This window comes from Chelonia mydas, chromosome 9 (genome assembly GCF_015237465.2).
Source record: "Chelonia mydas isolate rCheMyd1 chromosome 9, rCheMyd1.pri.v2, whole genome shotgun sequence".
Taxonomy (NCBI): Eukaryota; Metazoa; Chordata; order Testudines; family Cheloniidae; genus Chelonia; species Chelonia mydas.
The window spans coordinates 84,022,029-84,046,255 of record NC_057855.1 but is presented as its reverse complement, the minus strand read 5'-3'; the positions used below and the strand labels follow the sequence as shown (position 1 = coordinate 84,046,255).

The window sequence follows — 24,227 nt, the reverse complement described above, 5'->3', positions numbered from 1 at the left end:
TACACAGCAGGAGGGAAACAATATCCGTATGAATTAAAATGTCTAACAAATGCACTTTTTTTGTTTCATACAGAAAAAATTAGTTTTGAAAACAGAAATATTTTTTGGTTTTGAATGTTTAATAAAGGGGTGGAAAAGGACAAAAAGAAGGGAAACTAAATGGAAGACATTTGGTTTTCTAAACAAGTTCTTTTCATCTTAAACGAAATGAAGATTTTAGAGCATTTTGAAGTTATAAATGCACACACACTAGCGATCTCTACTGCTTTACAAGTACTGGTTTTACCAGATGGATGCATTGCCTACAACAAAGGCATTACTTACAGTCTGACTACAACCATCGGAGTCTATAAGCTGTGTCTCAGTAAGGGCAAATCACAAATGTTGCAGCTGCACTTGTTCACCCAGTCCAACTCACTCTATCCTACACTGCAGTGCCTCATGTGTGGCTATCACCCAAAAGCCCTAGGGTTCCCAAGGAGAGCATTTGGCACGATGGGGTAGATGATTCAGGAGTCCTAGAACACACTGGTACAACAAAGGCTGGAAAGCATGGTGTGCGGAAGTGCTGAAAGGACACCATCAAGAGTGTTGCTAAACTGCTGCAAGGACAAAACAACTGAGCATTTTCATGTCAGCAACAGTGTTCACTCTAATTTTTCCCACCCATGTATGGAATTAATTTTGTTATATGCACCAATATGATGGTGATGTGTCACACATCACCGTCATATTGGTGCACATAACAAAATTCATGTGCTGGGGGTGGAACCGAGGGGTTCAGAATGTGGGAGGGGGACTCAGGGATGGGGCAGAGGATTGGAGTGCAAGGGGAGGTGCGGGCTCTGGGGAGGGGCCAAGGATGAGTGGTTTGGGGTGCAGGCTGCCCGGGGGTTATGGCGGGGAAAGAGGACTTCCCCCAGATCTCTCTCCCTGCAGCAGCACCTGGGCTGGGGGAAGGAAAGGTGCCTCTCCCCCGGCCATGGCAAATCCGTGCTGGGGCCGGCGGGGAGAAGCACCTCTCCCTACCACAGCAGGTCCATGCTGGGGCCGGTGGGGAGAGGCACCTCTCCCTAGCACGGCAGGTCCATGCTGAGGAAGAGGCATCTCTCCCCACTGCAGCCCTGAGCCCCTGCATGGGGTTTAATAAGCAGCGTGCAGCCACACAACTTAGAGGGAATTAAGGTCAGCAATGCCTTTGCAATGATTTCCTCATTTAGGCCAGGTCTCCTCAGGGACAAACAGACAGAAGGAAAACACACTTTAAAAATCCTCCCTTGTGACTTTTCTGCTGTTCTGCATGGCGTATTACTCTGTATGTTTGACTACAAACATCACAAAAATCACAGAACATAAAAAGCGTTTCAAATGTTGTATGCTGATTATCACACCCATAGCCACACCGCCAAGTGACTGGGGTAGCCATGCAGATACCACACCCATTTTACACTAAAAATCAGTGGTTTCCAAACTGTATCCCATAGAACACTTGAGCTCAATGGTCACATGGTTGCTGGCTCTCCTCCTTAATCGTAGCTGCTACATCACATTAAGAACATAAGAACAGCAATACTTGGTCAGACCAAGGTCCATCTAGCCCAGTATCATGTCTTCCGACAGTGGCCAATGCCAGGTACTTCAGAGGGAATGAACAGAACAGGTAATCATCAAGTGATCCACCCCGTCACCCATTCTCAGCTTCTGGCAAACGGAGGCTAGGGACACCATCCCTGCCCATCCTGGCTAATAGCCATTGATGGACCTATCCTTCATGAACTTATCTAGTTCTTTTTTGAACCTTGTCATAGTCTTGGCCTTCACAACATCCTCTGGCAAAGAGTTCCACAGGTTGACTGTGCATTGTGTGAAGAAACACTTCCTTTTGTTTGTTTTAAACCTGCTGCCTATTAATTTCATTTGGTGACCCTAGTTCTTGTGTTATGAGAAGGAGTAAAGAACACTTCCTTATTTATTTTCTCCACGCCAGTCATGATTTTATAGACCTCCGTCATATCCCCCCCCCCCCCGCGTCATCTCTTTTCCAAGCTGAAAAGCCCCAGTCTTATTAATCTCTCCTTATAATATATGAAAGGCAGCTAAAAACACATTCAATACTTCCCCAATATTATTTTCCCATGTAGCAATGGCTCTAAAATAACAACGATCATCACTAGGATGGGGAGCGGTCTGGGTGCTCATGAATACAAGAGGATGGGTAAAGAGTTTGAGAGCCCCACTGACAAAATATGGTATATTAAACAGACAATCTGAAGTTCCATAACTAACTCCTTTCTTACCTGGTGCTCCTGGCAATGCCATTGATCCTGGAATACCTGGTTGTCCTTTTGATCCACGTAATCCAGGTTGACCTGGAATGCCTGGAAACCCCGGTCTGCCCTTGGGACCTGAGGATTAAAAAAATTCAATTCAGGATGGCAGACACAAGCATATTCTTGTGAGGTGGGATTAGATATTTCATGCAAAGCTAACCACAAAACGCCCAACTACCGTACTAATTTAAACTAGTCAATGCCGCCCCAAGTCTGTGATCATCTCATCAAATGAACAAACACAGAGGGACAAGTGTTTTGTTTGGAGGAGCTGCATTGAAGGGCAAAAGTTCTCTACATCCCTCATTAACAATGACTTCCACGGTTCTGAATAGGAGCTGCACACATATATATATAGACAGCACAATTGTCAGTGGGAATCAAACCCAGCACTTCCAGGAAGCAAACACAAGCCCCACCCACCTGAGCTACAGGAGTAACTATTATTTAACTGTGATTAAGCAGCAGGATATCTTCTCACTGGAGGGAGACTCATCACAGACAATAAGCCAGTGTATTACATAGAGTATTTAAAAGTCAATCTCCATACCTGGACGTCCTGGTATGCCTGGAGGCCCAGGGGCACCAAACCCTCCAGGAACTACACAGGGCAAGGTGATCCCTAGAAAAAGAAATACGCTGAAACTGCACCTGGCTCCCTTGTAGTTAGCTGGTTATGATGAGAACATTGAATGTCCAGACTAAATTATGTGCAATGATGAGTGAACCTATGCACTGCAAATCACTACATGTAATGCACATTCACATCTGCCACAGGGTAACAAAATCTAATGCCTTGTGGGACGGTCCTGGCTAACGTTGTTGATGTTCTAAGTTTACTGACGCTAAACTAAAGAGAGGAAGTGTGGGCTAGTGGCTAGAGCACAAGACTGCGAGTTCAATTTATTTTCTAATCCCAGCCCTGACTGTGACTCACTGTGTGACCGGGTTTGTATCCCCACCTGTTAAATGGTGATGAGAACTGAAAACAAGAACATAAGAACTGCTATTTATTATTTGTATTATGGTAACACTCAAGAGCCCCAGTCAAGGATCAGGGCTGCACTGTGCTTAGCACTGTAAAAACAGATTGAAAAGACAGTCCCAGCCCCAAGGAGTGTACAGTCTAAGTACTGAGTCAGCTTACATTGGGGGAGCTAGTGGGTGCCCAGAACTTTTGAAAACTCAAGTAATTTATTCAATGACAAAAATCAATGTAGGAAGCAAAATTTAGGCACTCATTTTTAAAAATCTTGGCCCTTCTTGACTGTCCCCGTGTTTGTGCTTTCTGCTGGGTCCTTCCACAGGTTTACACTAGAGTTTTGTGTGTGCATGAGTGTATTTGTTTTTAATTCTGCTTTTTCTCCAACCAATTCTTCTATAGTCCATCAGTCTGAAAAGTAACCACACGGCTTAGTTGTTAGTGTACAAGCAGCAAATAGGAATCGGTGGTTGTACAGCTCATTGTGTTCCTTCTATGAGAAACGAAAGTATCTAACTTATCAGTGGGATGAGGTCTGAGTGGCGTTATCAGAGCCATCAGACTATCAAATTTATTTGATAAATCTCTTATGTCTGCAATGTTCACCTTTGTCAGACTCTGGCAATTTGACACACCATGGATACAGTAATGCTAACAACACGACTGCTGAGATTACTAACTAGGGAGTCCAATCCTGCGGTCCCTTTATATTAAGAAATAGATCCCACTTTCTTCAATAGGCATTTGGTTAAGTAAAAGGACTGCAGGGTTAGGGCCTACACTATTAGAGCAGGCTTGGCCTAAAAACTCCTAGAATAAATTAACCTCCAAAAAACGAAACCCTAAAGGATTAAAAAATATATTTTATCTGAATCAATGTCACATCAGAACTGATCCTTAGAGTTAGGTTAAGACCATATTTTTGAGGGGGAGGAAGGGGGACTTTTTCCTGCCCCTCCCCTTTTGGAGTATTTCTATACAAAAAGTTAAATAGTTAGTTACTCCACTGATTACTAATACTGGGCCATTAAAATCTGGTGCAATTTTTTCTGCAGGTTCAGTGATTAACCAATCAGCAATTGTGGATTAGCTGCTTCTTGTTTTTTACAACTAATTCTGCAAGAGCTTGCCACCCAATTCCCACTCCCAACCTGATATTCCAGCCCAACACATGGGCTGCATCACCAGGCAAGGCACTCCAATCTCGGCTGCATTTCTGCTGCTGTCAGACGTAATGAGTGGACCAGGAAAAGTAAGTCTAGATCTTTTACTGACAGTGGGATAGCGTGAGCCTAAGACTTCATTTTTTAAACGACACTTTCAAATAATGGCAATTCTCAGATGGCTTCTGAGTTTTAGCAATAAAAGACACTGAGATAAAATCATTCCTGGTGTCAATCCAATGAAGACAATAGAGTTATACCAGAGATAATCAATATGGCTCACTTCTTCTGATTTTAATCAACAGCAGGAATAGGGAACCCATGGGGGATGAGGCAATGGCCAAAAGAAAGATTAAATGACATAAGAGGTCTTTTTTATTGATGGGCTAAGAAGGTGGTGTATGGATTCCATTTAGTTTTGAGGCTGAATCAGAGCTAGGGTTAGGATTCAATCAATGGCATCAAAACCTTGTGGGCTGTTCTCAAGAGATTCCAGTAAAACTGGCAAAGGTCTTGTGAGAGCAGCTTATCTCATGAGAGTTCCAGACTGGGTGACCCTTTTCCACTCCCCACCTCTAGATTCTGCCCCCAACTCAAAATTCAATGATTTTGTGATTCTGATTCATGTGATCACAAGATGGGGCAGCGGGGGAGAGGAAAGAAAAGACCCAAATCACAAATTCTAGTTAATCAGGGCTGCTGGCAGCCTTAACCTCAGCTAATGAGATAAGAAGCTGAAGGTGCAGGAGCCGGGGTCGGGGGGAGGGGGAAAGGGGAAGGGGTGTGTGGAGGTGGAAACCCCCTAGGGCTCTAATGTACTTGAGTTTTGACACTGCTGGGCAACTACTAGAAGAAACAACAGGAGATGTTCTGCTTTGATACTGGAAGACCAAAGGTCAGTGTTCAAGTTCATTACTTTTACCTTGATGCGGGGCATTAGTTGATAACAGAATGAATTTCTAAGTGACTAACCCCCTGAATAACACACATACAAAACTTTGCAACAACACTTGCATACTGATTCTGTCTTAAAACCAACCACTGCTCTTTCTAGATGGTACCACAGCTCAGCTTTAAATCCTGCATTTTAGACTTAAAGCAAGGAGCATCAAAATAGATAAATACAATAAAACATTCACCAGTCTAATTTATGTTCAGAGGTAGAGAGATGTGAGAAACAAGTTCTTAGGTTTCAGAATGTTAACGTTCAGTTTGCTGCCTACCTATAGGTACATTTAGAGGAGATTACTTTAACTGTTCAGAGGGTAGCAACACTTAAAGATGTGATTTCTTAGCTCAGATCCTGGCATTCTGCATTCCTGAGCCTGACACTGAATGTTTTAAAATCCATCTCCGATAATCCCTCCACAATCACAGCATTGTGTAGAATGCCATTTTTCAAAAAGGGGATGTCCAATCCGTCAACCAGCTCAGAGAGGGCAGTTTAATTAACATTTTTATATTCAAACACATTTTTTTAAGAGCCTGCTTAAGTGAATGTCCAGAAAATGACACTATTCAATACTTTATGTAACTAGCCAGCACTAGAGTGGTAGCACAATGGGAATTGTATTTGTGGAGCAATTGAAGGGCAATGGTAATACGCTAAAGAAATGGTTTTCACATATTCCTGGGGTCTTGTAGCACAATGAAGTAACCAAGGCTTAGTGCCCACCAGCTACTTAATGCCCTATATTCTCACAATGGCCTCCAAAGGCCAGGGGAAAAAGTCAATTGTGAAAACATAGCGAGAGGCTGCTGGGAATTGCAACAATGGCACAAAATGGGTAATCCAATAGCACTTCTGAGCAATTTCATAATAGTGCTCGCTAACTGTGCAGAAGTATTGTTCTAACACTATCCACTGGTCACAGATATCAGTTGAAGGCAACTCAAGGAAAATCAGTGTGACTACTCACTTGAGTAGGAATTCAGCACATGCAAGAAGGTTTGCATGAATAGGTCCTAATACAGCATTTATTTTTTAAATGAGAATTTTAATCTGATCTACTGTAACTGCATTTTGTGTGGTCTTAGGCAAAATTCCTTGATGTTGCCTTTGGCAAGATAATTTCAGTAGGTCAATGTCTCTCTTTAAAATGTTCTCTGGTCTTCATCATAAAACCTTCCAATAAGTGCAGTGTAAACAGCAATTATTTCTTCTGACCAAGCAGATTTCTTTAATGTTAGATGAAGCTTAATACATCAAAAGTGTTTTTTAAGAAATGCAATGATTTCCAAGTATTAGAGAGATGGTTTTCTCACAGTTTTCTCACAAATATCTGTGCAGGTGTAAATTGAGTTGGCTAATGACTTACTCACACTCATCTACGTTCTCTGATTATAGATGCTCTTCTACAAAAAAAGCCATTCATTGTTAGCGAGGCTTTGATGTAACACTCACATAATGTGTTGACTTATGATGCATCCTATTTGATACCCAGTATTCATGAGACTGTGAATGTCAGTGCATGAAGCATATTCCCTCTAGTTATCTGATGATGCAATCTGGATTTAGCAGCCCTTGTAAGAGATGTTTTAATAAGCAAGCTATATATACATACTATAGGTTAGCAGAGCTTTTAGCATTTAGCACGGCATGAGTCAGGAAAAGGCATATGTAGAAAGTTCCAATGGGATGTCAGTGTTGGCCATTATAAATCAGCCCATTACAACAACCAAATGCAACACCGGTGCTTTGTAACATGCCATTCCGGGGGTCTGTGCAATGATGGGAAGAATGGGGACTCTTCCCATTGCTATTCTTGCAACCACTAAGGCCTAGCTCTCACCTCCCTCTGTGTCTAAGACTCCTTTACCAACCTTCTCACCGCAGCAGCAGTCACCTATACCAGCCAAGCAAAGGAGCACAGGTTAAACCATGTCAGAAAACCCACACGATCGAAAGCATCTTTTTTTAACCAATAGGCCAAACATGCTCACAGACATTTTCCTTTGTGTACATTGTAGACATGTCTGGTTTCATACTGAGAGTCAGAAGAATAACTGAATTCAGTTCAATGTCATTTGAGCAGTGACTAGGGTTTTGGGGAAAATATTATGTCTGTGAATATATTTAGTTGTATTACTAATAGTGCAAGCATTGCAAATACAGAAGGTTAAATATACACGAACAAGGTGGAAAACACAATAAAAAGCAGCAGCAGAAAAGGAAAGATATTGCTTTTGTTAAAATCCCCTTAATATGCCAGCTTTAAAATCTAGACATAGGGAATATTTATGTGCAATAGTTTGGTGGTGAAACCATTTTCCAGACTCTAGCATATCTGAAATATCACCTATAAAGCCCAGATTTACTGGATTCTTCACTTGTCATTAAGTGTACCTAGCTCTATATGGTCATATCAACTCTATCAAACGAATACTACATCGGCCCTGCAACCGTTCTCAAGCTGCACATGTCATGTCTGCTATTTTGGCTGACTCAGCAGGGACTGAACCGGGGAACCGCCAGAGCTAAAAGCATCAACTTCTTCAGCTTGAGCTAAAGAGCTCTGTAGCCAGGGTCTAGCAACTCATATCTTCTGTAAATTGGCACAGAGCGGAACTTGCAACACACTCATTAGTAGCGTACCACCAGCTAAATATAGGCAGGACCTAGTGAAATCAGTCAAAACTGATCCCGGTGTTTGGTTACCATGAGAAGTTCCCAGTCCCTGAGTCTTGCACATATTTTATTATATGTAGCTCTAATTTTTATGCCTTTCTTTATCTAAAGCTTTTTCATCTTAACCACTTCCCTAGCAGAAAATCACCTTAGGTTTGCTACTAGCTATAAAATTAGCTATTGTCAGTAGCCCCATCCTGCACCCCTTACTGGCATGAGTAGTCCACACTCTTGTAAGTAATCTCATTGATTTCAGCAGGATTATGTGGGTGAGTGAGGACTGCAGGATCAGGTCTGACCTGCCTATAGACTATCCACAAATAATTTAAAAATAGACATCTAGTTTTCTGCTTTGAAAATACTAGGATCCCATTATGAAGTGGAGTATTTCTTTGGTTGGCTGGTTTTTAGGGGCATTGCAGCTTTTCAGAATGACAGTAGTCCCTAACAAGCCTACCTGGAGGACCTGGAAGACCTGGTTGTCCTGGAAAACCATCCATTCCTGGGTCACCTGGAGGGCCGCGAACTCCACTAGGACCTGGGAAACCAATGCCAGGAAGACCGCTCTCCCCACGCCGGCCCTTGGAGCCAGGTAATCCTGGCAGGCCTTTTTCGCCTGGAAAGCCTAGTCCAACATCACCCTACATATAGCAAAGACAGTTACAGCTGAGAACCAAGAGAACCTGGAACAATTGCACATTGCCACAGTTTTGACAAGTGTACCAAAATGTTGTTGGGTTTTGCGCTGCTCTAAGTGATTCTATTGGACACTGTGATGCTAGTGGAGAAGGCTCCAGCCTAAATTCTTAGCAGCAAGTTTCAAATGTGTTGGATTATGCGGGTGGATTGGACTATAAGGTGGATAGAAAGCTAGCTAGATTGTTGGGCTCAACGGGTAGTGATCAGTGGCTCCATGTCTAGTTGGCAGCTGGTATCAAGTGGAGTGCCCCAAGGGTCGGTCCTGGGGCCGGTTTTGTTCAATATCTTCATAAATGATCTGGAGGATGGTGTGGACTGCACCCTCAGCAAGTTTGCAGATGACACTAAACTGGGAGGAGAGGTAGATACGCTGGAGGGTAGGGATAGGATACAGAGGGACCTAGACAAATTGGAGCCAAAAGAAATCTGATGAGGTTCAACAAGGACAAGTGCAGAGTCCTGCACTTAGGACGGAAGAATCCAATGCACGGATACAGACTAGGGACCGAATGGCTCAGCAGCAGTTCTGCAGAAAAGGACCTAGGGGTTACAGTGAACGAGAAGCTGGATATGAGTCAACAGTGTGCCCTTGTTGCCAAGAAGGCCAATGGCATTTTGGGATGTATAAGTAGGGGCATTGCCAGCAGATCGAGGGACGTGATCGTTCCCCTCTATTCGACATTGGTGAGGCCTCATCTGGAGTACTGTGTCCAGTTTTGGGCCCCACACTACAAGAAGGATGTGGAAAAATTGGAAAGAGTCCAGCGGAGGGCAACAAAAACGATTAGGGGGCTGGAACACTTGAGTTATGAGGAGAGGGTGAGGGAACTGGGGATGTTTAGTCTACGGAAGAGAAGAATGAGGGAGGATTTGATAGCTATTTTCAACTACCTGAAAGGGGGTTCCAAAGAGGATGGCTCTAGACTGTTCTCAGTGGTAGCAGATGACAGAACAAGGAGTAATGGTCTCAAGTTGCAGTGGGGAAGATTTAGGTTGGATATTAGGAAAAACTTTTTCACTAGGAGGGTGGTGAAACACTGGAATGTGTTACCTAGGGAGGTGGTGAAATCTCCTTCCTTAGAAGTTTTTAAGGTCAGGCTTGACAAAGCCCTGGCTGGGATGATTTAATTGGGGATCGGTCCTGCTTTGAGCAGGGGGTTGGACTAGATGACCTCCTGAGGTCCCTTCCAACCCTGATATTCTATGATTCTATGGATAAAGTATATGGAAATCTTGTAAATTTAATGCTCACAATCTTTTCAAATGCAGGAAACTCTACTTAAACCACTGCATTATACATTATATTTGCCAAAATATAAATATTACACGTTTGCCTGTATCTTTCTGCTTAAAACGTTCACGGTCAGCTTTTTCTGTTTTAGTATTCGACTCTTAAAATTTGGTCGATAGTATCTTTTGTTTTTAAAAAGAACAAATCTTAAAATGAAAGTAGTGCCTGTCGCTTGAGAATTCTCTCTCTCTCTCAGACTTTACCTATAGTTTATCTTATGATTGTGTAATCAGAGATGTGTTGAGGGGCTATTATTAATCTTGAAGGAGAGAGAAATTCCTGTTCAGACGGCGAGAGCCTTTGGAATAGATTTTCCTTAACAAAGTGTCCTGCTTAGCACTGCTCAGCTGCACGTAAGTGTAAATATTACAGTAATCATCCAGCTGGGCACTTCAAATTCCAACTCATATATGACTCCTGCTTTGTAATCTTTACCCTCTGGCTCCACTCATTCTCCCATGGGAGCAGTGCCTGAAAGATTCTGAAGACTAAGAAATTGACTTAATAAATCAACTTAGAGCTCATGTGCCCTAGAGTTTACTGTGGTGTTAGCTGACATGTGAAAACATTATTGCAGTCTGTAGTGTACACAAACCTTAACTGGCCGATTGAAGAGGACTATTATTAAATGCATTTCTGTTCCTTCTCTCCGCTATAGTTTATGATAGGTCATATTAGTTACCATGTGTTAAAAGAGGATTGCAAACTGTAGCAAAGACAAGTCCTTAGAAGAGAGCACAGAAATCTTTGTCTTTTAACTCGTAAAGGCAACCAAGAGCTGTCAGTATTTTGGGGCAGTTTACCCAAACCCTGGGCCAGACGAAGCACTGGAATTCTTATAGCACATTACTCTTGCTCCAGATTTGTCATCCTCTGAGTAAGAAGTGTGAGAGGGCCCTTTATTCTAATTGCTTTGACTTGTTCAAAACACCACCAGCTTGATGGAATGTCGTTAGCCTGTGCGATGCTGATGGTCACAAATGATGCTGTGGCATCATGCCAATGTGGTTGAAGGGTTAGAGAAGATTCTGCTGCTGTGGGAAACCAAGCCCAGGATTTGTGAATTGCACTTTCCTTTATACATATACAAGCAGTGCTTGCCACCATCATTTGTCCATCTAATTAATTCCCTGCCATTGGAGGGGCCTCGGCACTTGGGTCTCTCTTGTCCTCTGCCTGTGGCACACAACAGTTTAGTTTCCTTAGGACTGAAATATTTTAGTCTAACTAAAATCACGGGGTTCAATATAGGGGTATCCAAGTAAAATTTACACAGGAGATCAGTCTAGATGATCTAATGGTCCCTTCTGGCCTTAAACTCCATGAAACTATGAAATTTCTGTCTTGTTAGGATGACATGAAATAAGAGTCTATCCACAGAGTGTCAGTTTATGAATACAAGGCACAGCTTTAGATCTCTGGACACTTAAAGCAGGCCTAATCGCGACTAACGAATCAGCCATTTTACTATCATTTTTCCTTCTTACAATTACAATTTTGAAGCACTCTTATTTTTGTTGCATAAGTATAAACTCACCGGAGGACCTGGCTGGCCTGGTAAACCTGGGAATCCATCTCTGCCAGGAGTTCCTGGGATGCCAGAAGGCCCTCTGGCTCCTGTTGCACCAGGATCCCCATGGAGACCTCTGCCTCTTGCAAAAGATGGATCTCCTTTTTCTCCCTTACGGCCTGGAGAACCTGGTTGACCAGGTGAAGCCTGCAGGCAGAAAGAGATAAAAGAGATACATGAACATGCATGGAAAGGCCTTCACTCCACAGAAGTCTTCAAGAGCAGGAAAAAAATTAATGACAGATAAAATATTTACATAATAAATTAACAACAAATGCATAGAGCTCACTGAAGCTGACACGACTATTCTGAAACATTTAGAGGGGGATTTTCAAAAGTCCTCACAGATGGCCTACGCTCAGCACTTTGAAAATCTCACTCTTCTTTTTTTTTAAATAAAAGCTCAACTTAAAAATGGCATTACAGCAGCAGCTAGGGAAGAACTGCATCAGAGAGCCCACTTACTGTTACTGCCACCAACATGTAAAGAGATCACCATTTTACTCTCTATCTTTTCTTCATCCAAATGTATTTCTCATTTCCATACCAACCTCTGGCCCAGAGAGAGCCCATAACCCAATACTCATTACTTCCCACTTGACTAGAGCTGTTTAGCCCTATGGTGACTAAAAGTCTGACAAATGAGTTCTCAGAATGACTACCTTGCATTGGTGCATGCGGTGGTGTTGTTGGCATGCTGGTCTCAGGACAAAAGAGAGACACAGTGGGGGAGGTAATCTCTTTTACTGGCCCACTTTCAGGTGGGCAGAGAGACCAGCTTTTGAGCTTACATAGAGAGCTCTGACCAACAGGAGGTGGTTCATAAAAGAGATTACCTCACCCACCTTCTCTCTCAAACACCTTGCATTGATGACATTTCTGGGCTTTTACCTTATTCCTACAAATTGTTTTTTGCCTTTTTATCCAACCAATCAGAAACAATCATAAAAAAAAAAAATCCTTCAGGTTTCAATTTAGACAATTTTGGCCAATGGCTCGAGCACAACGCTTTTTCCTTTAACCGGCGGAGACTGAAGAAATCCTATCCTGACTTACCGGAGGCCCTCGCAGCCCTTGTGCACCCACACTGCCAGGATCTCCACTAGAACCCTTAAACCCAGGTTCACCAGGGCTTCCTGGTGGACCCAGAGGGCCTGGTGCACCTTTTGGTCCAGCTCCTGTGACTCCTCCATCACAAGCACAATCACCTGGATCCCCTGGAAAACAGAGTGAAAGAGAGTCTTTGTCAGCACTGTGGAAACAGATAATTGGACCTCCATTGCCTGAACCTCCGCACACTGCTTTGCACTTGGTGTCATCGGTGAGTACAAAATGAGCAAAGTGAGTGTAAAGCCATTCTGGCTGGGTAGCATTTCACACTACTTTGCACATGTTTCAATGATGATGCAAGCCGCAAGGTAGGAAAGTTAAGGTAAATTTCACCTTTGGTCCCTTTTAGTCCCAAAACTCCTGGTGGCCCCCGTTGTCCAGGTCTTCCTGGTTCTCCAGGTTCTCCATTGAGGATTTCTTCACATAGAAAGACAGGGAGGAAAGGATATCAGCAAAGGCACGGGAAGTCTAAATTTCATTCAGCTCCATTAGCCAGCCACAACAACAGCTACTTTGGGCAGATGGCCTGGAGCCATACTGAGTCCTGGTATAAGTGGATGCGACTGCACTGATTTCAGTTCCATGAAGAACAGAATGTGGCCCAGTATCGTAATGTGGTCCATGTTAAGTTTGCTTTGGCTTGGTAGGGTACCACAGAGACCAGCAGAAGAAGCCCACAGTATTAATACTCTGGGGTTTTCCTTTTCTCTTGGTCTGCCAGGTACGCTTCTTATTTCAAAAACTAAACAACCGGCACAAGACCAAACCAAGGTGAAACTGAGAGGTTCTGGAGAAGAGTGAAAATTATTTAGGTCAAACCTTGCCTCCCCCAGCCTCCATTTCCACACTGGGACCTGATGTTGTAGAACTCCTGGGGTTTCACTGTACCGAGAAGGCAGGATGCTGGGACCCTTCAGAGAGGGCTGTATCCTATGTGCCCTGGGAAGCCATACTTTATGGGAACTCCCTGCACCCCAATGCACAGGGTTTTTAAGGAGGAGGGGAGAGCAGTTGAAAGGGGGGCAAATCAATGGATTTGTGACTATGCAGTTCCACTGTCATTGCGCTCTTGTGGCCTACGGGAACAGGAGCTATCAGGGTTACCTAGTGTTTGTACAATGGCTCTGCTGCTGGTGTGAAGTACTGCATCCTCCACCCCACCCCAGCTGCCTGTCCCCTGCAGAGCTCCCCAGCCTCTCTCCCAGTTACTTTGCCAGTGTGCTGGGCCCAGGAGTTTATTTTAAAATAACTAAGAGACTGGAAGGCAAATTGGCTTACTGAAGTTAGAGATGAAAACGATCTGCTCCCTCCCCCCTACTTCCTCCCCATCACAGCAGGATTATTCCCTACATTGATCTGCATGTAGGAGAAGAGAGTGGAACTTGGGTTAAAGTGAAAACAGAGGGGAAAATTGATTTGAAAATACTACGGTTAAAATCCTTTCCACACAAACTTGGTTTTAGAACAGGGGTGGACAAACTTTTTGGCCCGAGGGCCATGTCTGGGTATGGAAATTGTATGGCAGGCCATGAATGCTCTCAAAATTGGGGGTTGGGGTGTGGGAGGGGGTGCAGGCTCTGGGATGAGACTGGGGATGAGGGGGTTGGGGTGCAGGAGGATGCTCCGGGCTGGGATCGCGGGGTTTGGAGGGCGGGAGGGGGATCAGGGCTGGGGCATGGGGTTGGGGCAGGGGAGGGGGTAAGGGGACAGACTCCGGGCGGCGCTTACCTCAAGCAGCTCCCAGAAACAGCAGCATGTTCTCCCTCCAGTTCCTATGCAGAGGCGCGATCCGATGACTCTGCCCACTGCCCCGTCTGCAGGCGCCGCCCCTGCAACTCCCATTGGCTGTGGTTCCTGGCCAATGGGAGCTGCGAGGGCGGCACTTGGGGTCGGGGCAGTGTGCGGAGCCCCCTGGCTGCCCCTACGCGTAGGAGCCGGAGGAGGGACACGCCACTGCTTCCGGGAGCCGTGCGGAGTGGGGCAAGACCCCAACCCTGCTCCCCAGCTGGAGTGCCAGAGCGGGGGAAGTCCCAGTCCCCACTTCCCGGCGGGAGCTCGAGGCCCAGATTAAAACATTTGGGAGCTGGATGTGGCCCGTGGGCCGTAGTTTGCCCGCCTCTGTTTTAGAACAAAATTCAGCCTCGTCTGACATTAAGTGATTGGCAGGCCTGGCTTTAAGTAGATCCAGTAAAGCCATTTTAAAAGACCCCATTAGGTCTGAGGTACTGCCTGTACTGAACAGCACACACCTTCCTAATCGTCTATTCAAACAAATAAAACAAAACTGCTGCAAAAAGGTACGAACTTTTTAGCAGCAGTAAAAGGGCCTAATTCTACATATTCAACTGAATCAATTATTGATAAGGGAGTGGTTGTGCCTTCCCCATTGACTTAATACTGTCAGACAATACCATGTCAACAGACTGAGGGACAACATAATACCCATCACATTTTCATTGGCTGGATTATTCAAGTCAGCCTCATATCCTGAAAGTTCAGCTTTATCAAGAGGAAGACAGGTCATCAGCACAAAACACCAAATTCCTTACCCAGCATACAAGGCAGTGCTCTAGAATGCAAGATCACTACATAAAAACATAAGAATATAAGAACGGCCCTACTGGGTCAGACCAATGGTCCATCTAGCTCAGTGTCCTGTCTTCCGACAGTGGCCAATGCCAGGTGCCCCATAGGGAATGAACAGAACAGGTAATCATCAAGTGATCCATCCCCTGTTGCCCATTCCCAACTTCTGGCAAACAAAGGCTAGGGACACCATCCTTGCCCATCCTGGTTAGTCTGATTAGTCAATGAAATAATCCAAACTGAGTAGACAGAGCTGGTGTTTTACTGTACATGGGGAACGTAGATCAATGCTAGAGTATGTGCTCTTCATGTAACTGAGGCATGTAGCTTAGTGCTAGAGCACATGCCTTGCATGTATGAGGCCCCAGGTTTGATACCCCACTTCTTCTGTTTCTTGGGCCAGTGATTAGGGCGCTAGCCTAGGATTTGGGAATCCCAGATTCAACTCCTCGCTCTGGCACAGATTTCCAGCGTGACCATGGGCAAGTTACTTAGTCTCTCTCTGTCTCAGTTCCTCACCTGTAAAATGGGCATAATAGCACTTCCCTACCTCCCAGGGTGTTATGAGGATCAATACTTTACAGATTGTGAGCACTCACATATAGTGCTCATGAGGGGCCATATAAGTACTTAATATAGACAGATGCATATTTTTCAATGGTAAAAAATATACATATATATATAAATAGAGAGAGAGAGAGAGAGAGAGCACCCCAAAATATTATTAGGTCTGTTTATATTTCAATCCTGTACAAAAGCAGGTCTAAGAAGTTTACATACGTGCTGGACCAGGCAGTCCTGGAGGTCCTGGCATACCCGGTAAACCACCTATGCCTGGAGTGCCTGGTAATCCAACTGTTGCTCTCCCTTGGTCTCCTGGTTCACCAGTAATACCTGGAATACCTGGAAATCCCATGAGACCTGGTGCCCCTAAAGAGAACACAGGCATATACTATGTAGTTAGCCAACTCTCCAGCAGCATGTGGATCCAGATATTTTTCATTTTATGAAGATTACCACTGCACATTGGGTTGATATTATGTTCATTCAGGAAGTCTTATCATTGCACATAAAGGGAAGACTATTAATAATAGCCATCTTTGAGAGTCACACTTTTTTTTACTATTATAAAAGGCAGCTGCCTAGGCCAGCGAAAATACTGCATTAGTGCAGAGCCTCAGTTAAGTCACTTTGGTTAGTGAGCATAAATAATTAAGCAAGCTAATGATATATTCTGAAAATGTGAAGCACAATATAAAAGCTATATTACTGTTAATGAGTGAATAATGTATAGTGGATAATTTGACAAATATAGACTTTTTTTCCTATTTGCAAATTGTCCATGGAGCAAAATAATTTGACAAATAATTCTCAATCTGTAGATCATTTGAGGGCAAGTGTTCAATGTGTGAAATTCAGGTTATATTGATTACTTTTGACTGGACACACCAGATTGTTTTGATACCATGATTAGCTCACCCATCTCTTAGCTTCGGTTTCCAGGGTGAGTATTTACACTCAAAAGTCATTTTTAATAGATTTTCTAGTATTTATTTAGAGTTCTCCATTTCTGTGAACAAAACTGCCAGCAAACTCATTCGTCAGGGAACTCACAAACACAGAAAGGCCACGAACACAGCTGTGTTGCATATTCACAGCATGTGCACTAAGATATGCCCTAATTGCTATGGGCTTGATCCTGCTCCTGCTTAAGTCAATGTCAATGACTTCAGAGGGTATCAAATCAAATCCTGTGTGTCTTGCATGGCAAATGAGAAAAAGGATAGATATTGGTTCTCCCAGGTTATCTGTCTCTAACTCTGAATTAAATTGTTTTCATATAAAATACTATTCCTCACACAGGTTACAATGTTCTAGCTATTGCGCTTGGCAGAGTGTATCACCAAGGCTGCTTAAGTGAAGTTACGCATGCTGCAATGCCTGAAGTGGGGATTTCAGCACCTCCGTTAATAAGTGAATCAACAGCTGATCAATTCATTGCGTCGATATATAAGCAAAGACAGCTACAAACATGTGGACAAACAGCATGCTAACAGCTTACTCTGAACTCATATTAGCAAATGTTTTACCTCGATCAAGAGCTGAGAGACCTCGGGTGCCAGGAAGGCCTGGTAAACCAACAATCCCTTCATCTCCTCGAGGGCCTGGAGTCCCTGGAATCCCGGGATCTCCTGGCAAACCTATTGGACAAAAATATTAAAAGGAGAAAAATTTAAGAATGACCCTGCAGAAAGAGTACATGTAGTCTGCTCCCCTGTCTCCCACATTGGCCATTGCTCTGTGCTAGCAAAAGGTGCAGGCCCCTTTTTAATGTACCTATTCATCCAATACAATAACACAGGCAGAAATTTCTCCCTGTCCCCAGGTAGTGATCATCTTATGCCCCAAAGCACTATATCCAGAAGCCAGCCTGTGTTATTTCTGCCCTCACCAATGGAACTGCAGATGTTGTTCTCCCCCATGCCTAATTCAGCCCTGGAATTTACTACACTATTCTCCTCAATAATATCCAGCAACAGCGAGTGAGTTGGAATACTAAAGAGGTATTCAACTTATTTATTTGCAAGAGAGAAAAGGGGGAGTTTTCTCTTAATAGCATTGTTACACTGAAATAAGCCCTAGGGGTGGTATATATTTTTCTGAGCTCCAGATACACAGGACCATGCTAACACAGTCAATCACTGATGCTCTAAACATATCACTCCGCCTGTATTCACATAGCATTGTATTTAATTGGGAGAGTTGCAGATATATGGAAAACTCTGAGGCTGCACACACTTGGCCAAATTTATCCCTATAGTAATACCACTAAGTCAATGTAATTACAACAGGGATGAATTTGGCCCACTGAACAGTGCTGGTGAGTTGATAAGAAAATTTGTATTAACATAAAAGAATAAGAAGCACATAACTTGGATTAAAATAGGTGCATTTAAAATTACTTTGCAAAACAAAATCTAAGGAGTTACCTGAGATGAGTCCATCTTCTCTATCGAGAGAAATAAGAGGGCCTGGAGGACCCATTTCACCTAATTCACCCTGTAAATTTAAACAGATTCATATTGTTTTCAAGTTCTTTAAAGACCAGAAAGCAGGGAAGAAAGAGTGCCTGTTACTATGCAAGGATCTGCTTTAGTGGCGAAGTTAATAGTAGTTCCCTGATGTAACAAGGGTTCCTTGTTTTAATGAATTATTCCCTTTGCTCTTCTGTTCTTCCTAATGATCTCTGCATGCATGACCTATACTTGTATGATGAAACTAATGGCTGTCCACAGAAAGGTGCTTTTATCCCTTACTTGCCCGCATTTTGCTAGCTCCGGAGAGAGCACTGGCAGCCTTGTACCGTGTTCACAAAACATCATTTATCAAGCCAACATATGGACCAATGTCAGGTTTACATCCCTGCTCACCCTGTTCTGTACAACCCCTTGGCAAAAGACCAGGTGAGTGGTTGTTAATACATGCAGGTCTCAGTCACCCATACCCGTCATTATCTACAGGCCCTTCAGCCCTGAAGTTTAGTAACTTGAGCTTTGTGCGGCATGCCAGCCTCCAGCCATACGTGACTTCACCCAACTAAAATAATCAAGAGTTGGCAATGTCATCCTGCATCTCATCACTAATGCCCTGATGGTGCCTGCTGATGAAATGTTGTTTTGTTGTCTCTTCCAGCAATAGTGCTCTGAGAGTAGACCAGTATCTCTACTCCTTCTATAGCAAAGATTCACTGGGGTAGACTGAAGGATATGGAAGGGACTGTACTCCCATTTCTCTCCAGCTAGGAAGCATACAGCTATCACACACAAAACGTAGTATTATCAGGACAACTCAGATAAGGCAATTAAAATATGAGGGTTCACCAGAAAACCATAACCACCAATTTAGTACCCTGACAATGAAACAGATGGAGAAGTGACATTAAAGAAAACATCACAATGATACAGAAGAAAGAAAGAGATTTGACTGGAGTAATGACAAATTCTGTAATAGGAGCAATGCTTTAATGTTCCCATTGGAGAAGTTACCTTCATTCCTTGCACTCCATCCAGCCCAGGAAAACCAGGAAGACCAAACTGACCCTGTAAAACAAACACAACAACATTAGCTTATGAAACAATAAGGGAGGGCCCATGGAGGACTCGTTTTAGTGCTCTCCAATACCTGTGTTTGAATCTTAATCCCAGTATCTTGTCCTGCAGGAGGTCTGCAGGAGTAGTAAGAATGGCCCATGGGAAGAAAAAGTTTGCAGTGGCACTGTCTCAACGGCCCTCAACGGCCCTCAACGGCCACTGAGGAACATAGTTCCAAAAAGACACTTTTCTTGGCCTACTCAGCTAGAAGGGTGGGGGCGGTGATGGGGTGGAATGTAGGGAAGTAGGGAAAATCAGGATGTCATCCTCAGGGCTCTGACAGAATTTCTGTGACCGTTGGTGAGGGAGAGGACATTCGGCAAACCGTGCCCAGTATGTAATTTCTCTCTCCTGCCTCCTCTTCTCCCCCAAGTCACTTGCACTAAACCAGGTAAGTTTAAAGTCTTATCTCACTGACTATCCATTTCCCAGTAGTGTGTGGTAAGACTGTGTATGGTTCAGAGAAGTCTGCTGCTGATACAGAGCCACCAAAATTCCCTGCTGCCCTCTACTGGAATGACTATCAAATCCTGCTCCAATGTAGGTCATAAGCCAAGCTGTGGCGGCATTTAAAGGGAATTCTCATAGAGAAAAGTCTGTTGGGTTCTATCCCAGCCTGTGATCCTGAATTCCTGGATAGCCACAGACCAGCTCATAAACAGCATGGTTCAGAATCCCGCTTCTCAAGACTCATTTCTGTCTCATGACCATTCACTTTAAAGTATACTGGGAAATACTCTCACATACAGTAACCGTGAAAACAGGGCCAGACAAGAAAGCAGTGAGGATCCAACCTAACCCTCCGCACCCCCAAGGACCTGCCAACATCTTAGTGTTCAATGCCTGCATATAAGCTGGTGAAAAATGGCTATGATAGCTGTTCTGTGACCACATTGCACTGGTACAACTGAGGGTGCCAGGGCCTTCACAACCTTTCAGATAGTTAATGCACTGACCATTTGCACCAGGGTGCAGGACACTCTGTAACTGATGGCCCTGACAAAGGAAAAGTGAGAGAGTTGGTTACACTGGGAGGGAGTGTACAGTTTCAAATCTCTGTGGTGGTTACTTTCTAAGCCTCCGGTGGGGAAAATGGTTAGGGAGAGAAAATCTTACATTGGTTTTTAGACATTCTTCTGGCCAACTCTCAATGTCCCAGAAAGGGACATTGATGTGGAGCCCATTAAGGAGGACAGGGGATGGGATAATAGGAGAAGACCCTAGGCGCTCAGATGACTTCTTGAGACGTTAAAAGTATTTCCAAAATTAAACAAGCCTGGTACCTTTCTCCCTGGAAACCCATCAGATCCATCCAATCCCAGAAATCCCTAAAACAAAAAAATAAGTGTTATTTAACCTTTATCTTTCTTTCATACTCAAAAGTCACAATCAGGTTTAGGTCACAATATGCTAGGTACTGTATGAACACACACAAATATGTGAATTTTGCTCCTAATAACTTAACATCTAAAGGTGAAAGGGTCACGATTTCACCCTAAACAACTTGAGTATCAAAAGCCATTTCTAGAAGAATTCAATCGTATAAAGGCCAAAAGCTGTCTCATCTTGTGTAACCATTGTCATATTTAGCACAGTTGAAGTGCTTATAAACAAAATCAGTCCTGGTTTCTCAACTTACTGAACCCTTGGTGTCGAGTTTCACATTATAAAACTAAGAGATGGATCATTTTTATCTTGAAAAATAATTTCAAACTTTTGAAGGACAAAAAGCAGCAGAATCCTTTTGGTCTTCATGTTGTATGTGAAAAGCACATCTCTGCAGGCTGTTCATGGCAGTCTGAAGGATGGCTGTGTGACTGTCACCTGACGGGGAGTGGGCAGGTCTTCTTGGCAGGTACCATGTTTGAGATATATATTCTCAAACCAACAGCACTTCTCAGACTAAGGGACACGGTCACAGGTGATTGGCCCCTTTAAGGGGAGAGAAAGCCAACCACACCTGTGCCAAAATTAATTAGCTGCTTCCCAGCCTGAGAGAGTGAGAGTAAGGAGGGCCATGTGGAGAGGAACCATGGGGAAAGGACAGGCTCTTGTGGAAGGCTCTGAGTCAGGGTCTGAGAATGGTACACCAGGGGAACCAGCCTGGGGGCCAAGTGCTCTATACCAGAGTCTGAAAGACTCTTAAAGGTAGTCCAGAAAGGTGCTGGGAACAGGGCCCAGAGAGCAGGCTAAACAGAAGCCCCAAAAGGCAGAAGAACCTTTTATTTGTTGGAACTTATTAGTTTGGACTCTTGCTACCCCAGAAGAGTTAAGTTTGTGCCTTGGCCAGCGGGCTAACCACATCTCCAACAGACTGATATGCGGAGATTAGATTTTGAGACCTATCAGTTAGCCAGTTTTTAAATCCATGGCAGGGTGCAAATCCAAGTGACCTAAACTGCAGGTGCAAAAAACCTATGGGTTCAAATATCAATGCCTGCACAAAAGAAGGCTAGTGAGTAAAGAGTCCTGTATGAGAGGGACTACAAATATACAATGTGTTGGTGCTTATGTTCTTAGGAGAAGAAGAAACAATGGGTATTGGCGAAAACAGGAATGTGGGATTGTTAAAATTTAAAATCAAAGAGAAAGGAGGCATGTTGATTTTTCTTTCTCATGACATTTCTTATGTTTGGAGCTACTGCTGTGGTCACATCTATGGAGCAAAGGCACCAAAACTTGACCAGATGAGAAAAGGAACCCAAAGGGCCTTATCCTGCCAGCAGAGTCCCCTCAACTCTTACTAACTTCCATTGAAACAGAGGATGCAAAACCCCACAGAAGGTGTTCAGCACTGGAGGTCATAGGGCTGTTCATTGTGAATATCAGTTGCCCTTTTCTTCTGCTTGTGAATTGATCTCAAAGGTCTGTCATTTGTAAGGCCAAGGAGGAGACTGCTGTAGTTACGGTCCCAGATGACTACAGCATGGATTAAAGCTCTGGTGATGGAATTTGTGAGGATTGAGCACGTTCTCAAGAGTCAAGCTGAATGTACATTTGGAAATATAAATGAGCAGATATGCAAAGTAGGGGAATGGGGTTTGCAATGGGTTGAAAACAGGCGGGACTAAAGAATAAGAATGGCCAAGTAGCAGTATCTGCTCACGTCCGTTCGGAATGCTGCTGCAAAGGTAATTTTACCAGCCTGTCACCTGGCCCATGCCATCCCTCTCTTTGCATCCCTCCACTGGCCCCCCTTCTTTACGGCATCTAGCATAAGCTACTTGTCACTTCCAAGGCTCTTCATAGCCTATCCCCACCCTACCAACCATCTCTCATTTGCAGTCTAGATGTCAACCCTTGTCTTTGATCAGCCTGTGTCACCAGCCTCCATTGTTCATCTGTTATGTTTTCAAACAAGCACCTTCGTGCTTTCTCCCATGTTTGGGAGGTTCTCCTCGTAACACCCACAATACCTACCTCACCTTCCTCCTCCAAATCCCTCCTCAAAATTCTCCTTTGCTGTGTGACACTTGTGGAAAAACATGACAACCGTCAGGCTGTTGGTGACCACTGCTTATTAGACTTACCAATATTGTCTCACTGTTTCCTTGAACCCCCTGACCTATCTGTCTGTACCCATCTGTTGTCTTGTGTCTGACACTTAGATTGTAAGCTCTTTGGGGCAGGTACCATCTTTTTGTTCTGTGTTTGCACAGTGTCTCGCACAGTGGGGGCCTGGTCCAGGACTAGGGCTCCCAGGCACTAAGATAATACAAATAAAGAGACTTTACAAACAAGTTGAAAATTCCAGTCTTACCTCTCCTGTCAAGAACAGGGATTTAAGGCCACAGTAAAGTTACCTACCCTGCCACCTGGTAAGCCAGGGATCCCCTTTTCTCCTTTTTCTCCGATACCCCCAAAGCCCTGTGGGAAAAAGCCAAAGTCACATATGTTAACTCCCAGATCTATCTGGAGACAAATGCCATGTGGCCCCAAGGTGAGGTGAGTATATCAACTCTCTGCAAACATACACAAGAGAAGCAAGGTTGGGTTGACATTCTACTGGGCCTCCTAACCCCGGAAAAAAAACCCTTCCACACAGACCGCTGGCAGTATGTGCAAGCACCCTGGTTGACAAGGAGTCACCCTGCTGCCACCTGGGCCCCCTTCCCTTATAATTAGACCTGGATGGAAAACAGAAATTCCATTTTGTGGAGATGTAGTACGGCCCTGCTCGCTCCTGCCTCTTCTCAAGTCCACAAACAGCTCAGAGACCTTTTTCTGGTAAAACACACTGTGCAGTTTATTTACAATAGTTTTCCCCAACCTTTGTACACTAGACAGTCTTACACCTATTGACCTAGGGAGCCCTCAGCTCCAGAGGCAAGCAAGAAAGAATAATCGCTTTCCCCCACTCTCTGCTTCCTCCCATCCTACTTCCTTCCTGTGCCTTTTGTATGATCTGCCTCATGGTCTAATTAGTCTCTTAGTTCTCTTCAGCCCGTCAATTAGCTCTTCTTAATGAGGTTTGCTCTGAAATAATTAGAGTTGCAGGGACCAGAGGGCTGGCTCAGCAGCTGTTGCCCAGAGCTCTGTCACAGGAGGATTTAGATAGCTTGAAATTTGATTATTTTTCCATTTAGGAACAAAACCTAAAAAAATGTCAAAATTCTCTGCAAAATTGCTTAATTTTGGATCAATCACAATATTTTGATTTTTTTAACAACAGAAATACATTCTGAAACAGAGAGAGGGAAAAAACAAAATGTTTTGT

At 43.8% G+C, this 24,227-nt stretch overlaps 1 protein-coding gene across 6 annotated transcripts in view; it reads right to left on the bottom strand.

Annotated features, from left to right (window-relative positions):
• Window positions 1–24,227, bottom strand: part of COL4A6 (collagen type IV alpha 6 chain) — a 185,939-nt gene that overhangs the window by 24,382 nt on the left and 137,330 nt on the right. For 4 of the 6 annotated variants that reach the window (XM_043522997.1, XM_037908887.2, XM_043522996.1 and 1 more), the window contains 13 exons: window positions 23,318–23,377; window positions 20,794–20,838; window positions 19,406–19,459; window positions 18,350–18,419; window positions 17,450–17,560; window positions 16,140–16,289; window positions 13,107–13,190; window positions 12,720–12,880; window positions 11,631–11,810; window positions 8,561–8,744; window positions 7,268–7,321; window positions 2,881–2,952; window positions 2,298–2,405 (listed from right to left, as the gene is read on the bottom strand). In XM_043522997.1, the coding sequence (XP_043378932.1) occupies window positions 2,298–2,405; window positions 2,881–2,952; window positions 7,268–7,321; window positions 8,561–8,744; window positions 11,631–11,810; window positions 12,720–12,880; window positions 13,107–13,190; window positions 16,140–16,289; window positions 17,450–17,560; window positions 18,350–18,419; window positions 19,406–19,459; window positions 20,794–20,838; window positions 23,318–23,377 (1,333 nt within the window). The remainder of the gene's footprint in view (window positions 1–2,297; window positions 2,406–2,880; window positions 2,953–7,267; window positions 7,322–8,560; window positions 8,745–11,630; window positions 11,811–12,719; window positions 12,881–13,106; window positions 13,191–16,139; window positions 16,290–17,449; window positions 17,561–18,349; window positions 18,420–19,405; window positions 19,460–20,793; window positions 20,839–23,317; window positions 23,378–24,227) is intronic. The other 2 variants (XM_043522998.1, XM_007060144.4) reach the window with 1 other exon arrangement.